General features: G+C 32.1%; 1 protein-coding gene and 1 pseudogene across 2 annotated transcripts; both read left to right on the forward strand.

The window, feature by feature from the left end:
- Window positions 1-2,109: 2,109 nt before the first annotated feature.
- On the forward strand, window positions 2,110-12,182 carry LOC129299029 (probable protein S-acyltransferase 23). 2 transcript variants are annotated; one of them, XM_054937477.1, is made up of 14 exons: window positions 2,110-2,311; window positions 3,297-3,535; window positions 3,844-3,984; window positions 4,241-4,353; window positions 5,579-5,658; window positions 6,209-6,372; window positions 7,509-7,647; window positions 7,754-7,853; window positions 8,836-8,893; window positions 9,356-9,433; window positions 9,579-9,677; window positions 9,942-10,020; window positions 10,117-10,265; window positions 11,771-12,182. In XM_054937477.1, exons 2-14 carry the CDS (start codon window positions 3,302-3,304, stop codon window positions 11,960-11,962), a joined length of 1,626 nt encoding a protein of 541 aa, XP_054793452.1. In that variant the 5' UTR covers window positions 2,110-2,311; window positions 3,297-3,301; the 3' UTR covers window positions 11,963-12,182. The 2 variants fall into 2 exon arrangements, with proteins under 2 accessions (XP_054793452.1, XP_054793453.1); XM_054937478.1 differs by lacking the exon at window positions 2,110-2,311 and having other exon boundaries at window positions 3,247-3,535; window positions 11,771-11,994; window positions 12,104-12,182.
- A 2,130-nt stretch (window positions 12,183-14,312) lies between these two features.
- On the forward strand, window positions 14,313-20,185 carry LOC129299028 (transcription factor bHLH25-like; annotated as a pseudogene).
- Window positions 20,186-26,775: the final 6,590 nt, after the last annotated feature.

Below are 26,775 nucleotides of genomic sequence, written 5' to 3' on the forward strand. Positions count from 1 at the left end.
CCGTTCATTTGTACTACCCATTTTGTGATCTTGCTTCTTTTATAAACTAAATAAATAATTGATTGAGAGAAGTAGGGGTATTCACAGGACGAGATGTAACTGGGACACCCCATCCCGTGTCCTGTCCAGAAAAAAGATCTAGATTGAATTTTAATTCCATGTCTCGTCCTGTCTTGAAAGTCATTCTGTCTTATTAAGAGTTGGGACAAGATTGGGACGTCCTGCAGTCCTGATAAATGGAATAATATTGAAGAAAGGTCTTAATAATAACATTTATTAAAATTTTAAATTATATAATTTATTAAGTTTAATCAAAAAAATACAAATATATAAATCACAACAATTAAAAGTCAATTATTGAATTATATTAATTATAACTACACATTATAATAGAAAATACAAGTAATTTTTATGCTATAAGAGTAGCAACAACAGGTAAATCAAGCACAATATTAAATCATTGTTCTTTTACTTTAATGGAGATATACTAAGCTAATTATTTTTTTGAAAATAGAGCAAGAAATACATTATAAATAAAAGTTATTAAATAGATAGATATAATAATAAATTATATTAATATAATTAATATATTATAAAGAAAGATATTGCCATGTTTACTCCATACCATTAAAATTATCAATACAAAAAAAACTTTAGTTTTAAATAAGAATTATAAGCATTGAAATTATAATTAATATAATTAATATAAGTGTAAATTATATTAATATAATTAATATATTTAAAATAAAAAATAATATATATAATATTTGGGATGAGACGGGATGTCTCGATGGTAATCTCGTGTCCCGTCCCGTCTTGAACCTTTTTCTTGTCTCGTCTCATAAAGTCTCATCTAAATTATTTTCGAGTCAAAGCAAGACCCGTTCTGATATGATTGAGATGATACTGAGTCAATTAGGAAGGGTCCAAGTTGAATACCTCTAGAGAGAAGCTACCAGCCCGTAGCTTATAACAAAATGTGGCTCAAACTTTAATAATTAATTAGCAACAATTTACGGTGTTTTGGCATTTTTCACTGAAACCATGGTTTTCCTCCAAAAAATTGATTAATTTTGCAATCCAAATAGGAAGTAAATATTATAAGTGGTAGAATGACCTTGTTTCCGCAACCCACAAATAATAAGTCCAAGTGGCTTTGAATTGTTTCTCCTATCTCAAGCTAATTTTTGTTGCTCATGGGTGGGTCTGAATGAGTTTGTAATTACTCATAGTTAAACTTTCTCAAGCTCCTGCCTCCTGGCAGACACATGTCCGAACTTGCTCATGGATAAAATATTAACTATTAGGTTAAAGTATACATTTAGTTCTTTAATTTTATACAATATTTTATTTTAATCTCTTAAATTTATAAAGTATTTTTGAGTCATTTAACTTTAATATTATTAGTTTTATCCCAAAAATTTTTTACATTAAACTTAAATATTGACAAAACATTTTTAAATATTGATATAGTAAATTTAATTTTTTTAAAATAATAACAATTGGTATAAAAATAATTATTTAAAATTAATAATATTAGAATAAAAATACTTAAAAGATACTTTATAAAATTAAAAGATTAAATTAAAATTTTATAAAAAACTAGATGATAAAAAATATACTTTAGCCTAACTACTAAATTCTCAATTCCTTCCATTAGCTTATAAAGTACGTACTTTCTAGATTAACTCGTGCCATCATTTCTCTGCATTGAAAATAATAAAATTATGTTATCCAAAATGATAATAACATATACTAATCTGGGGCCTCTCCTTCTTGAAGGGGGAAAAAAATCCAAGGCCTTCATCTCAAATAATTTTTTTAATGTATACTTGGTTGACATATGAAATAAAAAATTATTATCGAAACCTAATTATAAATAACCATATACATAATGGTATTTTTTTATTTTGTACAATTTTTTTAAATATTTTTTCCCAATTTTTCTATATATTTTATTGATTTTTACTGAAACTCTGAGCAATGAGCACTGATGCCATGTGCATTATGGCTAAGCTCAGCCATACTCGTATTCAGATAAGCGTAATCATCTCCAAATCACCTGATGTCTTGATCGGCCGCTTCTGTTGAAACTTGAAAGTTGAAAGAGAAGGCTTTTCTTGACCCCAAAAATAAGAAAAAAAACACGAATGAGGAGCCTTTGCACGTAAGAATAAGCAGTCGAAAGAGAAGACAACATAACAAAAGATGAACAGTGGGCGGAACAGGGGAAGCTTTGAACGGAAGCTTCTGCGATGTCCCCAGAGATTCTAAATTCCTCCCTCTCTGTCTCTCCAAAAGCAATCACCAGGTAGGTCTAATTTTGACCTTTTCCTGAAAACCCTTATCCTATTAGCTAGGGCTGTGCAGAAAAACCTCAAACCCGGTCTGTTTGGTCCGACCCGGTGTGACCCGGTCCAACCCGGTCTTGAAAAATTCAACCCGAACAAAAGACTGGACTGAACGGGTCAGACTGCACATACGGGTCAGACCAGACTAGAGACTGCTCTTTCGGACCAATCAGTCCGACCCGGTCCAGGTTCTTTTTTTAATATTTAATATTAAATAATTATATTATTTACAAAAAAAAGATCTTACTTAGTTGAGCCCAGTAACAGTACCCTGACACCTCACGTGCATGCTTCAGACTCGGTCTCTGAACTCTGAAGTCTGATAGCCTCATTTGTCATTTCTCCATTTCTCCATATCGCATGAAAATATGATTATAGGGTAATTTAGACAAAAATAAAATACAAGAGACAAAAAAAATGGAAATCTTACATTTATAATTAACACAAATCTCTAACTAGCTCTTTGACACTTGCAAGAATAAAAAAAACAGCAGTAATATTTATAGGTATTGAATAGTATGACACCTTTTTTGTACTTCATATAATACGCGAGAAAGATGATTATTTATACTTTAAAAAACTGAAAGAAACATAATTAATCTCATAACAAGGATCATGTGCAATTAAATAGTGCTTGCTTTGAAACTCAAACGGTAGTAAGCTTATGATATTGATACAAGTGAATAGGAAAGGGGATATGAGGACCTTTTTTTTTTTAAGAGAGTTGGATTTAAGAAACTGGACTGGTCCAGTAACCCGGTGGACCAAGTCCAACCCGGTCCAGGTCCCGGGTCCAACAAGACTAGACCAGTCTTTGGACTGAAAATTCTAACCCGGTCTCCATTCAGACTAGACTTCGGGTTGACATCCAACCCGGTCCAGTCCGGTATTTGTGCAGCCCTACTATTAGCCTTTCAAATTCTGTTTTCCTGTCGAATGCTTTAGCCCGAATGGCTTCGTCGGAGATCGAGGTGGTGTCATCGGACTCTAAAACCCCGAAAATTTCCGATGCACCTCTCGTTGTAGACGTGTTCTCTGCCGTATCTTATGGGGACTTTGAGAAATTGAGGTCGTTTGTGGAACAAGAAGGTGCCTCCGTTTCTGTGCCTGATTCCAATGGCTATTATGCTCTCCAGTGGGCATCCCTTTACAACTTTCCAGATATTGCGCAGTACATCATTAAGGTGCTCCCATGTTTTCTAATCGTTTTTTAAGTAAGTGATAATCCGTATGTGAGCTCAACGTTGATGACAAAATATTGGGCTTGCTTTGAAATTTTGAACTATTCACTTTCTTATGCATAAATAAGGGAATTGTTTTTTTATTTTTCTCATTTTCTATTCATCATGGTAAATAGAAGCAACTGTTGTAACTGTAATGGTGTCTGCGTACTAAATTGTTTTTCTGACAAGGTATAGATAGGTTATGTCGCGTGTTAACTTACGTTTCCCCCCCTCTCAACTCTATATGTCTGTCACTCTGATTCTTGAAGCACGGGGGCGATGTCAACGCTACTGACAACATGCAACAGACGGCACTGCACTGGGCGGCAGTTCGTGGTGCAACTACAGTGGCAGATTTGCTCTTGGAGAACGGTGCTCGGCTTGAGGCTGCAGATTTACATGGATACAGGGTATTATTTTATCTTTTGCACACATTCTTAGAGCGGAGGGATTTGAAGAGACGTATCTGCTAATTGCTTAGATGATATTTCCATTTAAGTTTTGATCTTTGGAGAAGTCGGTTGTTTTATGTAACTTGTTCCAGTTATTTTTATTTTGATTGCTTAGTCTTGGAATTGAATATAAAAGATTGCTTATAAGCACGTCAATAAGATGGAACCTGCTCGATCAGTATATGTTAGCTATATTGTTTATTGTATGGTGCAGGCAGTTCACGTTGCTGCTCAATATGGACAAACGGCTTTCTTAAATCACATAATTGCAAAGTACAATGCTGACTTTGATGCACCCGATTATGAGGGATGGAGTCCTCTTCATTGGTATTCTATCAAGCTCGGATTGTTATGCCTGGTGATAGACATTAGTGCCTTGTTGATATATATACATGGCTCCCAATGTTGTTTCTACCACATCTAATCTTGTTTAAGAGAAACGTGACCTGGTGGAAAATTCTATTTCTCTTTATGTGAGTTACGTGCATGTTGAAGAAACTACTATTTTTTCTTTTTTAATTACAAGGCCAAGCGCTAATGGCTTGAGGTTATAAGCAAAATTGAGCCGGCAACCTTCCACTTATAAGGGAGCTTCCTTGCCGCTATGCTACAAGGGCAGTGGCTTAAAGAAACTATTTCTAAGAAGAAAAATTATTAATATCCACGCAGATAAAGTTAAATATGACATCATGAAATAAATAGAGAGGAAGAGGGAAAACCCTCCGTAGAGATGTGATTAATGAATGGCTGAGCAACATGAAATTCTTTGTGTATAGGTTAAAATACAAGACAAGACATAAAAGACTCGTTAAGTACTTGCTAATTACAGCCTAATGCAGACACTATCTAGTCAACATTTCATCTAACATTTATGCTGTACATTAACTCCAATACCCCTCCAAGCTCGAACACATGTACTTGGTTGCCAATGTTGTTCTGCCACATGTAGTATAGTTTAAGAGAAATGCAATATATCATGGGTTGGAAAATTCTATTTCTGTCTATATGAGAATTACGTGCATGTTGAAAAATGCTATTTCATTAGAAAGAATGAAAATCTTTGAAGGTGAAATTAAGAATGACAAGATAACCAATGTGGTGCTTTTCTTGAATTTTGAACTTTGCACAAGTATTGAAGCTTTGGAAATTGAACTTTTGTGAAATGCAGATTAAGCATGGTGAGACTATTTCCACTGGACATTTACATGTTATTTTTTTATCTTTGTTGATCTTCACTATCTCTCTTATCATTTTTTAGAGCCAGCTCACAACTTAATTAGTTTGACTAAAATGATTTTTGGTTCATTGATTTTATTAATTAATTCTACCACTCTAGGTCATAATGCTAAACCATAATCTTAAACCAGAGAATCTAATAAACATCATTTTCCCTTTGTTTCAAAAATTTGTGTTGTCCTTCTGGTTGGTAAATGCAATGCATTTTTTAATAACCATGGCCGCATATGAATAAAACTAATATTGTTGAAGATGTTGACTATCTTCTTTGTTAGCTTCTTGTATCCTTTATTTATTCTTTTAATTCTTCAAACAGGGCTGCCTTTAAGGGGTTTGCTGATACAATCCGATTGCTTCTATTCCGGGATGCATACCAAGGGAGACAAGATAAAAATGGTATGCCAAGCGGATTTAGGTCACTGTTCATTTGTATAATTTCTCAATCGAATTCTCTTCACAATATAAGCCTCTTTTAGTTTTTAGTTTTTGAAGTTGGCGGTCTATTTGATGCTGAGGTGAGCTATCACCTACCAGGGTAGATGTTATCTGTGGTCAGTATTTTATAGTTTCTACTGGATAAACCTTTCAAGAGTAATGGTATCAAAAGTAGAATCATTTGTCAATTTGCTGGTGTAAAAGTTTCTAATTTCTAATGTCTTCCTTCATGTATGTCTACTGATGCATCTGTTTTATCATTATTCTTGTGTTGGGACTATGATTTTGTATTTCAAGATGCTGGAGAAGCACTTTTGTTGCTAGATTTCTTTTTACATTTGATGAAGACTGTTTTATATGAGTGTGAATGCAATAATTGTTTGTTACATTGGAATGAGCTTTTTAAATTATTATATTTGAAAAGGGTTGTTTGTTCCTAAAGCTATAGTAACTTAAAGTTATATTAGTCATTTAGTTTTAAATGAGATGGTTCTCAATAAAACTAGTATAGGTTGTACGCCTTTGCACTGGGCTGCAACAAGAGGAAATGCAGAGGCATGCACTGTGCTTGTACACTCAGGCACAAAGAAAGAATTGGTGGTGAAGGACAAAGCTGGATTCACTCCTGTACAGCTTGCACATGATAAAGGTCATCGGCATGTCGCCTTTTTCCTTGTACGTAACATTGTGTTGATGATGCTGTTGGTTGTATATTTTCTCACTAAAACATCATTCATGAGACTTGAAAAAATGTGTAACCGTTATTGCATGTAGTTCTGCTGGTGCATACTCTTGAAGGAGATTTCAGAGATACATTTGCTTTATTTATACATATGTATTTACTTAGCATAGAAGGAAATAAAGGTGTCAAAAAAGAAATTAGGAAATTAATGAGGGCCTCATTTGCATGAGCGTCTAGGCAATGATCTTGAGCAGTGTGGCAAAAAAAGGAAATTTCTGAAGTTGAAGTTTGAAAAGCATCCTTATTTGGTTATTATAACTTTCTGATTTATTGATTATAGTTTTGGTTTTTAAAATTCGAGATGATAATTCAGAATTTAACATTATTTTCTTTGTCCTGGGAATAAAATTCAAGGCTTTTCTTATTTATTATGATATTCTTCTTTTCTGGTTGGGTGATTCTGGTGTTGGGTTTGTTGTAGCAACAAGTGTTAAAAAGGGTCTAAGTGAGGATATCCCAGTATCAGATAGTTTTAACATTAAATGCATGCATCTGATATGCATAATTTGTTAGGGCTTTACTTGGTTTAATCTATTAAAGATGTCTGTTGAACTATTGTAACTTGTATCCATTTACGCGACATAGTTTAGCAGTGTTTTGTAATGCTGTAGGTCCTGGAGAATCATCAATATACTGAAAACTGGATTGCACCAGTCATGTCAACCTAAATACTAGTAAACTGGTACTTAGTTTGGTCCAGGATAAGCCCAAAACTGGACTATTAAAAGGTCAAAAATTGGACTATACTCATTAAAAACTGGACAGGTGCTGATCTGGCTGAAAAAGTTTAAACTATGGGCTTTCAAGAAGCCTAAATTCACGAGCCGTACTAAATGAGCTGGCAATTGAAAAGAATACTTAAGTCTTTACCCCCTTTTGGTTTCTATAGCAACTCCACGGCCACAACCAACTTCCATCTTAAGCTAGCTAATGTGGGGCCTTCACATGTGGTGTTTTTTTTTTTTTTTTCACTCTTCCCCCATCACTCACATTGCCACTAAGGCATAATTTGGTTGGCCAACATCAGATTACTATATCTCAAAGCTGATAATGGTCTTATATATTGCAGTCTAAGCAACAGCGAGCTCTGAGCAACCGCTGGAGAGACAAAATTTGTAATGGAAGGATGAAAGATATTGGTTATGCTCCCATCTTATTTTGTATTATAATCTTGGAAATGTTCCTCTTCATCAACTCAGTTGTTGCAGGTCTTTCAAGGACTCCTTACAAATTTCTACATATTTTATATTATATTATAATTATAATATGTCCTTGAATATTTCTATGATTGAATGCTTTACTCTCTCCCCCCAGGTTCTAGTTTTCCAAAGATTACTGCTGTTGTTGGTCTTTGGGCTTGGACAGCTCTTTCTCTGGCAGTTGGTAGCTTGATTATGTTCTATAGGTGCAGTAGGTAAAATTTGAATCTCCTTTCTTCATTTTTTGTATCTCTTTGGTTTGAACAGATATTTTACGCTGACTTATGTTCTAAAGGTGCACTGTAAAATTTGACTAGCATGTATTTTGCTTCCTCTTCTTTCCAATTTTGATGTGTTATCTGAACTTTATTATTCAAAGATGAGCCAAAGGAGGATCATGTTTCTTAATCCTTTGCTTTTCTCTTCTTTTTGTGTCGTGGTTGTTGTATGATTTTTTATTATTCTTTATTCTTCTCTTCTTTCTCCCAATTCATTATTATTTTCTCTCTCTGTTTTTTTTTTTTTAAAAAGACTGGTTCTTTCTGTCAGTCAACACATTACTGAAAATTGTTGTGGGTGATGCACACTTCCTTTTTTTCTACTTTGTATTTATCTTTTGTTATTTGGCTATTAATTTTTGGCTTGCATTATTTAGTGATTTTAAGTGGTTACATCTGCCATGTCATCAAATAACAACACACAAAGTACTGAAGAAAACTGTAACTGGTGGTCATGGTCTTTGCCACTTTAGCAAGAACAAAGAATTATGAGTTGCAGCCAATCACTTGATCTTAGAATCTTTTCATTAACTTGTAGGAATTCCCCAAACTTTCTCGTTTTTACCATGTCAAGTTCTAGAACCTTGAGATGAGATAACTGAAGACATCGATGTTTGTGTAATAGGAGGACTGCTTAATGATTATTGGTAAAGCACCTGTTTCATGTGTATTTGTCTTACAAATAAGAAATTCAGACAGTTAGTTTGCTTGCATTATTTTTTCTCGTGACTTTTCCCAGACATTCATATGATTTGCATTGCCAGATGTTACTGTGCAACAGACTTAATGATACTGCCTTCCAATGCTATCTAATTTTTACCATATATTCTTGGTATATGATCTAGTTTTGCCTAATGTGTTTTAATTTAAAGTTGCTAGCATCATAATTTTTTTTAATGTTATTTACACTTTTGTGCAGTAAAGATCCTGGTTATATAAAACGACCAGGAGACTTAGGTGCTCATGATGATACAGAGGTATGCAATCTCACGTGTAAACTCTATTGTCTATAAAAAAGGTTGCTTCAAATTCTGATGGTCATTTTTAAGAAATGATTTGCACCAGAGTCAGGTTTTAGTGAGATATAACCTTCAAATTATGAGGGTATTTTACCTGAGCATAAGGTCTATGAGGCAGGAAAGATTTGATTATGTGAACAATAGAATTATATTTCATGCAGTGTAACTTATGTAACATCTAGTTATAAGGTTACTTTGATTTTATTTGAACAATCAGTGGATTTGAGAATGCATGATAATTGATATCTTTTCCTTTCATACAAAATCATTGATGCAACTCTGGGTTTTCAGTTGAAACACATGATGGGAGATTATGAGCATTTATATCTTGATATGAACTGTAGTTTTACTATATTATGAACAAATCTACCGGTTTTATTAACTAGAAAATCTGTTAATATTATATTTGGTGTTTTACAGGATCCTTTATTGAATATTGACCTGAACAGCTCCTCTGTTTGGACAGGAAATTGGTCTCAACTTTGCCCTACCTGCAAGGTTGGTTTTTTGTTTTTTGGGGTGCATTTGTTTGAGTATTTGATGGAAATACTGACGAATGCTAATTTGTAGTTAGATTTTACTTTGTTAAGAACTCAATTTTAATTATTACTCACTCTGTGCTTTTCTGGAATTGCATCATCAGATAATTCGAACTGTCCGATCTAAGCATTGCCCGACTTGTAAGCGTTGTGTGGAACAGTTTGACCACCATTGCCCGTGGATATCTAACTGTGTGGGAAAGGTCAGGAATCATGGTATTTTAGTTTCCCCCCCACAAGAAAAAATAATTCTTGTGGAGAATTTTAAATCGCTCTTTCTTTTTGAATTTTACGAAAAGGTGGATGGCAGCTTATAGAATCAGGATTACTGTCCTTGTGGATACTTTTTGACTTGGAAATAAGATGTCCTGTTTAACTTTGTCACTCAATTATAAAGGAAATTTTCCTTTTTCCTTTCCCCTGATTTCCAGCCTGGGTTAATATCATAACAATTGTGTATCTTGCAGAGGAACAAAAGGGATTTCTTTATTTTTGTTTGCATGGCAACTTTGACATCATTCATTAGCGGTGCTGTTACGGTTCAAAGTATTACTTAAAGATCTCATTCTGCCTTGTCCTACATTGAAATCATATTTTATATTATTTTATTTCAACTTGAAACTATCCTTGCTTCCGTCATAGGAATTTGGACATCATCGATAGGATTGTCCGAAGGAGAAACATGGATCCATCATATGCTAGTACAACATCCCGGTGCTATTGCATTTCTGGTGCTGGACACTTTTATTTTCATTCCTGCTGTAACTTTGACGTCAACACAAGCTTCAATGGTGAGTTGTTAAATCATTACCACGTTACTGTCATTATTATTTTATGCATAGCATATGTATTTTGCTAATTAGATTTTATTGCATAATGAAGGTACAATACCCTTGATTCACTATTATGATCTTAGATATTTGAATGAAAAGTTGTTCCGGTGTCAACATGGAGACCTAATCTGACCATTTCAACATATATCCTTTATGTTCACTTCAATTTGATTGTGAATTTATTCAGGCTATAGAATTAAAGAAGCCGATCTAAAAAGCCATCTATCATCTATGAACCTGGACTTAGATAAATAGATATAGAATCAGGAAGGCCAAGTTGAATGAATGCATGCATGACACATTGTTAATCTTCTGATGCCATATAATCTTCTTTTGTTCGTCTCTGATTCTACTTTATGACTACTACTGATATGGTATAACATAATAGATGGATTGAGCTTATTCGTCACAACTCAACAAAATTTAACTTGGCTTCATGATCGTGACGGAGCCATAGTCAAAGCCACTTGCAAGCTTTGAGTTGAACTTCTCTGCCTCTCTCTCTATCCTAGGTTTCAGATGCTTTGAATCCGGTGGCAACTTTGGCCTTCATGTTGTTGAATTTAGGGCTTAACCAAATTTAGGGTGGGCAGAGCTTAAGGTTGAATAGTTAAAACATGACGCACATTTCTACCCTTGCACTTTCCAAAATATTTTGAAAGATTTGAGTTCAAGATAAACTTTCAGAGACTAAGGTGAACCCGTAAAGAATGTGAAGATAAATTACTTTAGAATAGGACTAAACAATGATCTTGATAGATAGATAAGACTCCTAAACAATGATGATCTCACAATATCCCGATCATTTATGACTCCCCCTTGTAATATTTATCCTAGTATATTCAACATTGTCCTGAGCCAATATTCAGATTTCAACTTGCTACAGAAAAAAAATCCCATAAATCCTAAATCTAGTAACTGCACCGTAACCCACAAGTCTGCTTCCTGGGAAGGGCCTTTTCAACATTTTCCTAGCACAATCCCTTATTATCTAACACTAAATCAGCTCCTTCAAGCATTGGATAATGATTTCAAGAAACAAGACTTCCAGCTGGTAGTAAATCCCTTATCCATCGACAGCGCTCTTTGTATCACTTAACCTAGGTTTCTTCACTCCTCTTTAGTTTATTTAAATTTCGACTGTTAAAATATTTTAGCACAACTCACAAGTCGATTTTCCACGAGACCCTTAGTTGCTTTCCTTCGCAGCATCTTCTAACACAATGAACTGGGGAATAATCTAACTTGTTAAATCTTAAAACATTTTGAGAATGTGGTGCTTGATATAAAATAGTCAATACCTTATCATCAATGAGTTATTTGCTGGGAGTGAAGCAGCTTAGCCTCATGCCAGTCAGTTGAGAAACATTTGAAGTCATCTTATATGCATGTACTGCAATTTATGTTTCTTAAACACCTTAAAGATAAGTAGCTAATGGAAGACCTTTTATGCTTTTGTGCAGATAGCTCGTAATATCACCACAAATGAAGTAGCAAACTCTACTCGATATTGGTATCTTCGTGGTCCTGATGGGAAGTTCAGAAATCCATACAATCACGGCTGTTGGAAGAACTGTTCCAATTTCTTTTTTCGGGGCTATGCAGATGACGATGACATTGCTTGGCCTCCATTAGAGCGTATAGCGTCGACGTAGAACAATGTCCCCTGTGGTATCAACACATGCTTGTAAGATCATTCATTCCCATATTTCTAAATTGGTAAACATGTATATTGCTAGTAATTTGCGGATAGGTCAGTCATTCTCTTCAACACTTGTATGTACATTGTAATGCAGGGCACAAATAAACAGTAACATCCCTTTTGAAGGGCCTTACCGGATTGACATGAATTCTATGAATTTTTTTCCCACTTCATTCACCAGTGGCTTTGTCGTAATATTTTGGCGGGGAATCAGATATATGTAGGAAATGCATTCAATCCAAGATAGGCGAACTGAAGTGAGTATTGACTTTTCGCCTGTGTGTGTGTTTGCACACGCTCGCGCGGGCAGCCACTGGTGACAAAAAAACAAAAACAAAAAAAAACAAAAACAAAAATTGAGTTTAACCCATAACTTCTTCATTAACACTCTGATTTTGCCCATTGATCATTTGTCTTTATACTCATTTTCTGTCCTTGTTGGGTTTTTTTCCCCCACCCATTACGTAATTGGTGGGAAGCTATTTTAGGTTCTGAATTGTAATTTTCCGTCAGAGTTTAAATTTGTTGGCCGAAAAAATGGTTTTAATGTAAGTGGTGTTAAAATCTTTTTGTTATTACTTATTAGGAGTACTTTGGTTATTTACTCATGGTTCAGTTATATTTTTGTTTTAAAATGAAAAATGAAAAGTATCATTATTTGCATTTTTTTCACAGTAGATATGATTTTAGGTAATTTAGTTCTATTTTTCTTAAAAAAAATCTTTTATTGATTTATTCTATTATTACAACGGTGGTGTTAAAAGGGGTGCACAAAGTTGGATTTCACCTTAACCTGATGCTTGGCTCTAAGTGCATATTTGGGCATTGGGCTGTTTGAAGGTTCAATTTGGTTTTGGTATGATGTCTGAAGTTTATTTTAAAAATAATTTTAAACATGAAAATAAATTTATTAACCAACAAAAAATATAATTATAATTATTTAAAATGGATTTTTTTATAATGATATAATTTAAAGTAATAATTGTTTACATTGTATATGATTAACAATCATTCATAATTTTTACCTGATATAAAGTAAAAAAAAAATCAATTTTAAACATTTAAAAAGATTGAAAAAATTAAAATTACAAAAAATATGCATGATGAACAAAAAATAATATAATACATGAAAAATAAGTAAAATAATATTATAAAATAATTAAGATTTAAACAAATTAGAAAAAAAATAAAATATACTATTATTTTAAGGTCAAATTGGGTTGTGATTGATTTCAACTCGATGCTTAACCCAAAGCCTAGCCTAGATTGCCTGATTGGTTAAAGCAAGACTAGACTGACCAAGTCATCGGGCCACTTATGCAACCTTTGATTATTGACATGTTAGAGTTTACATCCTTGAAAACCAACCACCATGTCAAAGTTTCTTAAAATTTTGAAGAACTAATAGTTTTCATGTAGAAGCTCATTAATTGATAATCGAAATATTTTATTCTTCTCTATTATCATCAATTTGTCACTACATATGTAAAATTTAAATCTTTGTCAATATACATTCACTTTGGACACATGGTTTTTTGTGCTCTTTAAATCCATGTTTATTTAATGCACAGGATTATTTTAGGTTAAGCTTCAGGTTTTTTTTTTTTTAGCATGAGCACCCAGTATTTTGAACTTATCTCACTCAAACTGTGGAGACTTAATTAGCTCACATTAATTCAAAATGATATATGACAAGCATCATGAGAGTGGGTGTAGTTGGCCACTATGGCCACTACATTTTTAAGACTTGAATTTATGAATTCTGGTTAACTTAGAACAATTTTTGCCAGTTCCAAAGTGGTTAGATTAGGCTTCAAATTCAATCTTTGAATGTTCTTTCTCATCTAAATATAAGGTATAGATAATTAAGCTTGCACGTGTCAACAAAAAATCAAAATTAGTTAAATTACGTAATGTAAAACATAATTTTTATTATGCATTAAATTGAACACATTTACTTATATATTTTACGAAAGTTAAGAAATGACGCACGCGGATACTCTCTTCGTCTCCCATTATAAAAATCAATTTTAAGGGGTTGGTGAGCTTAATTATAAAACCTTTTCCAGGGTTTTAGGACTAGCGAACATATGTTTCCATTGATGCTGACGGGTATATATCGTGCAAGTAACAAGTGACACGTCATAAACAAATCGAGAACCTCCACCGTGAAGGCCACCCTGGCTCCAACTTTTCAGGAATGAGTAAGAGTTCAAATTTTTACGGAGAGCGTTCCGACTTTCTAGGATGATACCAATGTAGTATGTTCATATGTCGATTCATGTTTGGTGAAGGATGGTTAGGAATTCTATAGGAGGCTGGCTCAGAATACAAGGTGCTCAATGTATAACCCAAAAAAAAAAAAAGGTCAGGAATTGATGAGGAACAATAATTAGTTTATAATCAATTTATAATCTACTATTTTTTTTTCATTATTTACAGATATCATTCCATTAAAGACAATTTTATTTAAAACATGACTAGACATTAAATGTGAGGATCTCTTTTAAAAGATATTCATATATTAGTTTGTCATATTATGAGGGATTGACCTATTCTTTTAGATTTAACTCCTATTAGCATATAATTTATTATATTAAATCATGCTCCAATTAATTATTAAATTTAATAAATTAAAATATTTTCTTTTATTTTTGGACTAATCCTATTCCTTTTTAGTTTTTATACAAATCAACTTAATTAACTTACATTAGATCATTAAATTAAGGAAAAACAAATTTATTTCTATAATTTTATTAATTTTTAATATTTCTATAATTTAAGGTAATTTGAATTTGTAGAAGGTAAAAAAAAAAAAAAGAGATGATTACTTTTTGAAGAAGACTTCTGGTGACAGCACTTGTCAAGGTTGAAAAGTAGTTTCCCATCCTTATAGGTTAAACTTTTTACCCTATGCATCAAATACCCCAATTTAATATCATTTGTGTTACATTATCATTCTTTCAAGCATATTTAAAAATATAAGGATTAATTTTATAAAAAAAACTATAAGGACTTAAAATATTAAAAAAAGTATAGAACCAACAACATGACTTGATAAAATTATAAGAATTAATAGTTATATTGCTTTCGTAAATTAAATTAGAACTCCTAATTAATTTTTTATACGTTAGCCTTTTCAGTTCTCCAAGTTTTGTTATTGTTCTATAGTATATTTTCTGATGGAAAAAAAAAAAGAAAAATCAAACCCACACCCAGAAAGCCCAAAAATTAAAAAAAAATAAATACATACTAAATAATTTATAAACACACTCATGTCTTGTTGGAAGCAAGAGGAAAGATATCATCAATTAATTTTGGTTCAGGTTTTCAAGAAACTTGAGAGTAATCTCAATACGTTACTTCAACTAAAAAGGCACACTTAAACATTACTTTTAAAATCAATTAATCCCCACTGAGAATAGTATCCAATAAAACGATACCTGTAGCAATAAAAATTACTTTAAATACTTATGTTTTTTTTTTTGGGGGATAACCTATAGTAGGTGACATGTTAAGGAAACTAGTTCATTTAAATTAATTTTTAATTATTAAATTTTAAAAATTTGCAAATTTAATTTTTAATTTTATAATTTTATTGTGATGAATTTATAACTTATGTTTTAAATTTTAATAAAAAATAAATTTATTTATTCTTCAATTATGTTGAATTTAAAAAATAAAATGTAAATTTATCACAATAAAATTTTAAAAGTAATAATTGGACTTGCAAATTCTAGAGTTTAACACTTTACGCTTAATTTGGATTAGTTGATGCCTTGAACTTATATGTCATTCTGCTCAAAAAAGAATTATCACCAAGTGTTAATCAAATCAGTCAATCAAACGTATATTTTTATTTCATGTGCGGACCCTTTAATACCACCGAACCGCAAGTTATGGTGAACACATGCCACTTGGGAATTGGCTAAAGACTTTAGGGTCAAAGGAAGTGTAATATTCACCTAAAAAAAGGGAAATGGTGAAGATTGAGGCTTAATCATTCACATTATTGGAAAATGACAACCAACCGACACTAACAGTCTCACATTATCTCATTGACTTGAATGAATGAATGAATGGTGATGATGGTTGGCTATTCTGCTCTTATTGGCGGGTTAGTCATGGGATTTGATTTTATTCGATCTTCTTAGACCAAGAAAATGGGAGACTGTTGGGAGATGGGAGGAAGCTCATAAAGTGATTGAACCCAAGGGTAAAATGGAAAATTAACAATTTTTTATTCTCCTATATATTTGTATGTGAGGAGGGTTTTTTTAGGAAAAATTAATCTTTAGTCCTTCAACTTTTAACCCACTCTTAACTTAATCCCTTAATTATAACTCGTCGTGACTCAGTTTTTTAATTATGATTGTTGTGGCTTTTTCTCTTAACTTTTGACTTACTTATAACTTAATATTATTTTTCAATTTTTTTTAAATATCCTTATCAAATAAGAGGGATAAAAGAAATGTTCCAATCTTATTCTAAAATACCCTCCTTTTGCTTTTTAATGTGGGATCTAAGTTGAGGGACTGACTTAAGTTTAAGTTGAAAAACTAAATTATAAACGAATTAAAAATTGAGAGACTGAGTTGCAATAAATCATAGTTGAGGGATTGAATTATAAATGAGTTAAAAGTTGAAGAAGTAAAAAAATAATTTTACTTTTTTTTTTAATATTTACTTACATCAAACTTTACCCTCACAACTTAAGTTTGTCTCATGTGATTGGTGATATAATTCAACACACACTCTTTATTTCAGAATAATAACAACTTTTTGGTTGTCTTGAAAATAAATACCACTTCAAAATTTTAGTGAAACATTAATTGTTTTTATATCATTTCACCTTCATTGATAAAAATTATGGTGGGTGGGAAATGAGAATGAGCCCAAGGGTAAAATAGGAAAATAAACAAAGTAACTTTTCTTTGTTACGTGGTTTAAACATCTAATCTCCAGTCCTACAACTTCGACCTGTATCTCATATCATCATTAGGGCATGAACTAACATCATTTGGCATACATAGTTACTGAAGTGACATCTGGTCTCAAAATAATTACTAACGTCATTTGGCATAAATAATTACTAACATCATAATTACATAAATAATTCAATATATCTTTGTTTTAAAATAATTATTACCACCTCTGGCCTCAAATATAAAACCTTTGTTAGGGTGTTTTAATAGTCCAACTCTAAAATGACAGTCACTCTTTGGGTCATTCAATAATTTTTTCCTGACAGGCCCAAGATCAACCATTAATTAAGAATAAATATGAAAAAAAATTATGTTTTGCCACAAATTTAATGAGCTTAACTAAATTTAACCAATGTTATTGGTATGTACAGAGGCAGGTATTGGTGCATTATATTTGAGATTGGAAGTAGTTTTGTATAACCTTTTGTTTTTCTTTTAAAATAATTGACGTCCCTTCCTTGAAAGGAAATTCAATCTGCCAATAAAAACCACATTAATAGGCCATTTCTTTCAAAAATAAATTTATCTAACAACAACAGTGCAAAATTCCCTCAGGGCTGGTGGCATGGTGAGGGGCCACATGCTGGATTGATGGAGCCTTCGTTTGCAAAAAAGCTTTATGATCAGAATTTCAATGGCAGGTTGGTGGGTTATTAGAAAAACTCCTTAAAAGTCCATATAACAACAAAAAAGTGTGGACATTAATTTGTCAGCTTGAAGCCACCCTCCTAAATATAACAAGGGCTCTATATCCTTCCTCTTCATTAAAAAATTAGTCATCTAAGGCTGTCTCCTCCTGTTCACATAAAATTTCCTCATACATAATATTGAAAATCAAGTGAATCCGGCCATTTGAAAAAGCGTTATGCATTGGTTCAATGAAATGCTTTATTCATAAGCCTGATTTAACCATGATACTATTGTGTTTTTATCATCAGCGCTTGAATTAATATTTTAACTAATTCAACAACTAGTGTTCTTTTCAGTACTTTTCCTAAGCTGTTATAAATTGGGACACACACTGACACGTTTCAGTGGGATACGACAAAGGGTTTCATTTCTTGAATCCTGAGCTCCCATTCCTGTTAATGAGTATGCTTCTCCTCCTCCTCCTCTACCTCAAAGTTTATTTGTCACTTTCAAGAACTGAGATCTATGAGTATATTAGTACGAGTGAGTGAGATATATTGATGTGGAATTTGTAGATTCGTGTGTGGTGGGCCTTTGTCTGCTTTGTGTTTGGCTTAATACTTGTTTGAACTTTGAAAGATATTTATATCAGATGATGAATTTTCAGTACAAAACTGACATGTTAAGGTTGTCCCTCTTACAGGAAAAGGATCTTTTTGGTTGAATAAGGAGTTTTCTTGAGGAGATTTCACCTATGACAATGTTACCTGAACTGGTAAGCCATGTGTGTGTCTTATAGCTCTTCTGTTTTGTTCTCTGAGAATAAGCTTTTGGTTACATAATCTGAATGTTGATTTGGAATCACATGGTCATATTAATCTGGTAATTGGTAGGAAAACAAACGGCAAAACAAAGATTAGTAATGTAAATTTTGAAAGTTTTGCTGAGAAATTAGTGTTTGATTTTGAAGCAGGGAATAGTGGAGGATCCTGCCTTTCTTCATCAATGGCAATTGAACTCTCTGGAAGATCCAAGCTTATTTGAAGAGACCTTACAACAACATTCATTCTCTAACCTAAACCCAACAATGTTCAATCCCAAAACGTCCATGGAAACTACACTTTGTAGCATTGAAAGGCCCCAGAAACAGTTCAAACCCAACAATAATTGGAGCCCCAACACAAGTGATCAGAACCAGACGTTAGACACAGACTATGATTCTTGTTCCAATCTTCTTTCCTTTGTCAATTCAAGTTACATAAGCCAATTCGGGACATTGATGAAGCCTAAGGACCAGCAGACACCTTGTCCTGAAATCAACAGTACAATCCCCTCAGACATGTTGGTCTCTTATGGATCCTTGGGAAATCAGAACCTTGTCTTCAATGCAGGACAAGATCCCAGAAAAATTGGAACAAGTCCTAAACTTTCTCAACCTCAGACCACATAATCGCTGAGCGAAAGCGACGAGAAAAGCTCAGCCAACGGTTCATAGCTCTATCTGCTCTTGTACCTGGCCTCAAAAAGGTACAAGAAGATCATGTTACGTTATACCTTTAAGCTTTTCAGATTCTGATTTGACTGCCCTTCGCATTTCTTGTCCACCATATTTAAGATTCATCAGATTGATTAAATTAAATACTCGATATAATGTGTAGCAAAAGTTTGCAGCCTAATGTCAAAGAAACACATCTGAAGAGAGATATAAAGTTATTGTCAGTTATATCTAGCTGTAAAATACTGATCTCTTCGTTCTGAGAACAATACAGAAATGTTATCAGAACTCAAGCTCATAATGCAAACCTTTGATCTTAGTAAATCATGTTAGAATGTCCAAATGTGGGAAGGATCCATAAACTTGAAACCTTAAGGTTTTAAGTTGAGATGTATCGTTCTTCCATTATTCTTGCCTATTTGTTCACTCTCCCTGATTTTGGCCGATCACCCCATTCCTAACAAATTACTTGTTACTAACAGACAGACAAGGCTTCTGTTCTTGGAGATGCTATAAAGTATTTGAAGCAATTGCAAGAGAAGGTTAGGCTCCTTGAAGAGGAACAGAGTAGAAAGAGCACTGTGGAATCTGTGGTGGTTGTGAAGAAAACTCAAATATTAGCCAATGAAAGCCATTGTTCTTCAGACTCTGGTGATCACAGTGAGGAGCCATTACCAGAAATTGAAGCCAGAATTTGTGAAAGAAACGTCCTCATAAGAGTTCACTGTGAGAAAAGAACACAAGTGATAGAAAAAACAGTCAGTGAGATAGAGAAACTCCATCTGATAGTCACAAGTACCAGTGTCATGACATTTGGCAGTTCTGCTCTTGATATAACCATAATCGCTCAGGTGATGATATAAATAAATAAAGTAATTGATTCAAGTTCCATCCAATGGTTCTGATTATGCATTTAGAATGTGTAAAAAATGTTTCATCTTGATTATACACTTAATTTTTTTCTGCAATATGCAGATGGATAAGGACTTTTGCATGACAGTGAAGGAGCTTCTGAGAAGCCTACGCTCAGCTTTTGAATCTTTCATGTGAAGAAGTTGCATGTCCAGCTCATACCGAAAGCTTCAGAGCAAGAAAAATTATATACAGACAATATATATACATGTGTGTGTAATCTATATATAGAAGTTCAACTCTGTTGTTTACAAGGCTTGTTGTGTCAGGCATCTTAGACCATCAACTCCATGAATGTCTGCTGTGAAGTTCATTTTGCAGGTGGGTTTTTTCTTAGCATGAAAGTGTTATTTATTTTTTCTTTTTGCATGGTTAACTTGTTGGCCATGTTAGATAACTCATACCCACCTGTTTCAAGAGTGATCATACAGCTTTTTAGGGTTTGTTTGTTTTTTGGTGAGGAGGTTGAAAAGTTCAACCATACCTTTTTTCTGTCACTTCTCTTGTGAGAAAAGGGACAATGGTTTTTTTTTTTGGTGTGTTGACAAACAGGCCTTTGCTTAAGAAAGTTGTTATTCTGGCAAGTGTTTTCCCCCCCCCCTCTCTCTCTCTCGTAACAGTTTGGTTGACAGTATGATGAAATAATTGTTTGGATATATTTTTTCCGGTTCTTGTAGTTATTCTTCATGACAGCTATTGATAAAACATTCAATATTAACAATTATTATGCAAGAAACAAATACTGTTTGTGTTAGCACCTCCAGTCTAAAATATAAACAGCAAATACCTACATGCATATTATCACGCAGAATATTGATAAGTTTATGAGACTGTGCAATGATACACATAAAATAATCTATCTATCTATTTATATTGTAAAATGTGCCAATATTATTGTAGAACAACGGTTCTTTGAACAGTAAATGGCAGGACCCATTTTCTCTTTTTTTAATTTTTCTACTGGTAAAGTGGCAGGGCTCGAACTTTCAAATTTTGTACATGTAAAACCGTGGGCCCATTTTTTAAAACAAATCTACCCTCTATTGTAGTGTCCAACCTTTTTTATTTTTATTTTTCACGACCATTTTTTATAGTAATTTTTTAATTATTATGTAGCAAATAAAAAATTAAAAAATAGAAATATTTTGTAATAAAAAAGGTAAATATGGCACTCATAGGAAAAAATAGTGGTGAATGTGGAATAAATACTAAAAAAAATATTTTTTTAAATCACAATATATAATATCTTTTAAAAGTATTACTTGATTTAAAATATAGGATATTGATAATTTTTATAATTATTTTTCAGCTTACTTCATTTATTGCAATTTTTGAAAACAAATTATGCATTAAAATTTTAATTGTCATTATTAAGGCACTTATCTAGAGTATTTGATAAGGATAAGATTGGAAATATGTAAAAAAATTTAAATGATTAATGTTTCAACCAATTTTTTTAGAATCATAAAGTAATTATTAGTGCCACGTATTATGGTCCAGACTCTAGAGGGAGCAATTTATAAGATATTTTTCAAAATTATGTATGTTAATAAATTGTATTAAATATACTTTACAATCTTATTGTTTAAAAAAATATAAGTTTTCAAAAATAACCTTAATTTAATATAAATTTACTTGTGAAACATAAATAGAGAATGAAATAAAATAAAAAATGAAACCTTAATTAAGTACAAAATCCTTATTTTAATGTCACCCGAACCCGAGCCTATTTTTATATTGTACTTTTTTTTATTAAAAAATGTAAGGTATTTTTAATCAAATCTCGCCTTCTAATGAAGTAGTTATTTTTTTTAAAACTAATATTATCTTTTCATATATATCTTTATTTAATATAATGTTTCACTCTAAAACATAAAGTGATTTATTATTAGGGATACTTTTTAGAAGAAAGACAATAATTATACTTTAAAATACTAAAAATATCTTATATTTTTTTAACATTTAACCTCTAAATGCCTTATACTTTATAATGGAGGCAGTAATTGAGAGTTAATATCCCATGCATCGCACGGACACAAAAATCTAGTTATATGGTCTAAAAAACATGTTCTTGAGGCTCTAGAGATGTATGGATCACATGCAAGGATAAAAGTATGTACCACATATTGTTATGTATCCATACGATTCCATGTTGCCATTTTCTATAAAAAAAAGGCAGTTTTTTATTGTATTCGTCTTTGTCATGACCAGTCATAAAAGCATAGGTCAAAGTGTAAGATCACCCTTAATAATCCATCATTAACGCTAAAACCAAGGCAATCATTAGGCTAATTTAATTAGATTATCAAGTTTGTAATTCTAGTATAAATAAGATCTCAAGTTTTCAACTTAAAGAATCACTTAAATATTATTTTGTAAACTATAATCAGAGTAAAATATAAAATATGGAAGCCCAAGAAACCAAAAAAAAAAAATAAAAGTATGTGCATTTTATGGAAAACAGCAATTCAACACAAATTAGTTAGCATACTCCTTATTGTGTCATGCACCATAGTTTAGTCCATTGCACAGATTGACAGCTTCTGCTGCTATCATTTGATAGGAGTATGAGAAAGTTTTTGATGCACTTTATTTCTCCATTCGACATTTGATTAAGACAATTTAGATATTTATAGAAAGCTCTTTACAAGAACTAACTAATGATATGAGTTTTACTCCCAAACATATTTCATCCACTTTTCACAAGACATGAGTGTCTAAAACCCTACTACATGTGCTAAAACCATATTTAACACCTAATTGTGCTCAATAGACTCAAGACTATCTGTGCAATACATCATATCTACAAAATAACAGCAACCACTCATTTTTAGTCCTCAACCCCTCAATATCAAAATAACGGGAGAGGTCAGTCATTTGTATTAAATCAGTAATCTTACAAATTAACAATATATAAATCATCCCTATATTTACATTATTTGGCCCTTATCAGAAATAATAAAAATTACAGACACAATTTTTAGGGCCTAAATTCCAAAAATCAATTATGACTATCATTTTAATGTAAGTATATGCAGAATGCTCTTTGCTTGGTAATATTCTAACAATTACAGAAAGTAAAAGAGTTTGGAAGGCTTTAAAGTAGGAATACTAAAATCCCTAAACCTTTGGAGCCTTTTTCCTCTTTGCAGCTGAACTAGAACTTGTAAAATGTTAAAAAAAGAGGGGTAAATATAATTACTCAATAACTAAGGTACATCTATCGCATGCAATTTCTTATTAATTGACAATAAATTATGTGCAACATTCTTAAACACAAGTATTTGGCATATTGCAAGAAAATTTACATTTTATCATAATAACATAGGAATTCAAATCATCTCGTTCACAATGTTATTCACCATTACACATTGTCACACAATGACAACCACATGTGAATGATATCAATTGTTATCTCAACTTATCCCAAACTTAATAACAATGTAACATATTAAATTTACATGCATGATCTAGCCATTCTTATATTCTTTTTATGCTTTTCAACTAAAACCATAAGCTATTATTACTCAATTAGAGTTTCATTCGTGTAAATGAACAACTCAAGCTTATTAATTGTGAGAAGTGACCCGACTGACGATCATTGCACTTACTTTCGGACCATAAATTCTCCATTCTTGAATCACTAGGGTGTTGTAAATTATAAGCTAATGTCCTTACAAACCGGTGGAGTTAGCTTGATTTGAGTCCCTCAACAAACAGTGGTATTATCCCTCAATAAAAGTGGCACAGTCCTTCAAGAAATAGTAGAATAAGGCTTACCCTTCAATTTCAATGATTGGTAGCCATTGCCATGTGAATTTTAACTACTTCTTTCCTTAGGTGAACTCCTACCATAAAGATCATGCTATATGCCGTGCTCACTTATTGCACATAATCACAACTCAATGTCAACATATTGGTTCACAACAATAATTTTTACATGTGAGTATCATTAATATTTTCACAAATCTTTTTCACTTACATTCTTAATCTCATAAGATATTCTCAAATCCTCCATTGAATACACACTTATATCATACATATACTAATATAGCCACATTATCGCATCAACTTGACAAATAATCATGTTTCAACACATAATTTTGATATATGCATGTTTTTAAGTAACATTATGTAATTATTGCCAAATTGGGAAAATTAACACTTCACATATATTGCACATGTCTATTCATAAAATCTAATCTTCAAAATCTATTATTACATTTTCACAAACATAAATTAACTAACAAACAATTACAAAGAAATGATTTTTTCTAGTTACCTTAAACCTTTAAGAGGTCAAAGATTTATCTTTCAAGTTAATGGTTCTAACCTTGCTCTTAAGTTTGAACAAGTGCACATACGATTAATTTACAATTTAATCATATCCAAAATCATTATTATTACCATTTCACACAATTTACACTCTTTATTTCAACACTTGAAATAACATCTAAACTTATTCATTGAGTTTATCAATCTCAATTGACCCTAACTAACATTATTAAACTCCTGGCTCATCATTAATAGCATTCAACCAACTCCAACAACCTCATTTATTATGAAAATTGGCCATAAATGCTTCCCAACCACCAAAACATGTAAACCCATGATCCTTAGATTTAAATACCTTAAACAACTCCTATTAGTTCCAGTTGAATTAATAAATTCAGACCTATAACTTATATGGACTAAAAATCATCTTCCATTAATAAACTCTAGCTTAAAACCAGAAAATGGATTGGGAAAGGAGAAGAAAAGGTTAGGAAAGTTATACTTGGAGTTTAATAGCTTAAAAACACTTCCAATCCTTTGAAAATGGAAGCCCTAACAGATTTCCAATCCTCTTCCTCATTTCCACCTTCTTTATGTTCTAATTTTTCATCTGATGCATGCTCCTCTTATTAGAATTTTGAGCCGTGCACTCCACATAATGCTTGCACTGCAACACATGGCACAATTTAAGCCATGTACTGCAGCGTGTGGCACAGAGTGCCACAGCCATGCCTAATGCAAACATGCGCAGTGGTGGATGCATCTTGCGTCATAACGGATGGCACAAAGAGTCTCAGCCTATTGCACCGCAGCGGACCGTGGACATGTTGTGGTGCATGGCATATAACTTTCTTTTCAGTATTTTCCTACTCTTTTAGACCTATATGACCCGAACTCAATCCCAAACTCATTTCTAAGGCTATACCCATACTCGAATGGTCCCTTAATCTTCTCCAACTATTCACTAAATCAATCTTACTTAGTCAAACTTGATTATTTCTTTAATTAGCTAAAGATTTAAAATTCAGAATGTTACACAAAACATGTTTCATGTTGGTTTGTTCATGCCTCGTCTTGTTTCTCTCCACGACTAATTATATGTTGATTTTTCTCATGTTTAAATAGGAAATATTAAAAAAATTTGGTTTTTAGTTGGGATGTAACTCCAGTGAAAGAATTGTAAATGTTGTTTGTAGGAAAGTCTTTGATAATTTAATTTAAATAATTATTAATTTTCTTTGGTCCATTTCCCATTGTATCCTTTTCTATCGAATATTTTTAGTTTTTATCATTTGTTACATTCTAATATGCATAATTAACATTATTGATGATAGTTAGACATCCCCACTATGCATATATGATATGGGGAATGTATTTATTATAAATTATTCTTTGGAGAAAGATTTTCTTACAAAAATTTGTCATAAATGATAAATGACACATTTAAAAAAAATGTTATATATGATCAATTAAGACAGGTACTTTACTATTAATAAGTATAATCATGCCGATCGAGCTTAATCTTATTTTGACGGAAAGAGGAGAGATAACTTATCCTACATAACGAGTCATCTTGAGAAGCCTTTATTTATTAAATGATCGATGCAGCTTTCTCAATTTAATTGAGATTACCATTCATACGTCATTCTTCCTCATACTTTTTATGTTTTTCTATGTCTCTCTTCGTGTGTGTGTGAGTGTGTTGCGGACCATCTGGCATTCCAGAAGATTTCAGCCACGTCAGCTTTGGGATTATAGAAAAGAAAAGTTGAAACTTGGATTTATTTGCCGACCACCTTCTTCCGTTCCTTGATGCAAACTTACTTTTTTATTATTTTTTATTTCATATTTTTTTACATATTTTGTAATAATATTGACTTTCTCTAAAATTTAATGATTTTTTAACCTCATTATTATTAAGAGATAAAAATCATGATAAAAAAAATTAATGATGTACTCTTTCTATTTAAAAATATAATACATTTTTAATTAAATTCTTTATACTTTATCATATATAAGTAGCTTCACCCTTAAAAAAAATAAAATGATCTATTCAATCAGGTTTGTTTTAAAAAAAGATAATAATTACATCTTAAAAAAACAAAAATGTCTTATATTTTTTAAATTCAGTCCTTCAAAAAAATATTATATTTTAAACGGAAGATTATCTTATAATTAAAAAAATCTTCTATTTCTCATAAATAGATCAAAGGACTAATATGTAGATATGAAGATTAATAGTTGTAGCAAAAGAAAAAAAAAAATATGAGATTAATAGTTGACTTAAAAATTAATTGCGTCTTTTGGTTACTACTTCATTAATTAGTTTATATCAATGAAGCTAATTAATGGTTCGGTGTCTTGCTGTAAATGTGTCGTTTTATTATTCAACAATGTCTTTATCAAGCCATTGTCATGCATTTTAATTAAGTTTTTCCATCATTACAAATTGTTTTTTTGGGCCTGAAA

The sequence above is a fragment of the Prosopis cineraria genome, unplaced genomic scaffold, assembly GCF_029017545.1.
Source record: "Prosopis cineraria cultivar Desert tree isolate PC_DT_omini unplaced genomic scaffold, ASM2901754v1 PC1010, whole genome shotgun sequence".
Taxonomy (NCBI): domain Eukaryota; kingdom Viridiplantae; phylum Streptophyta; class Magnoliopsida; order Fabales; family Fabaceae; genus Prosopis; species Prosopis cineraria.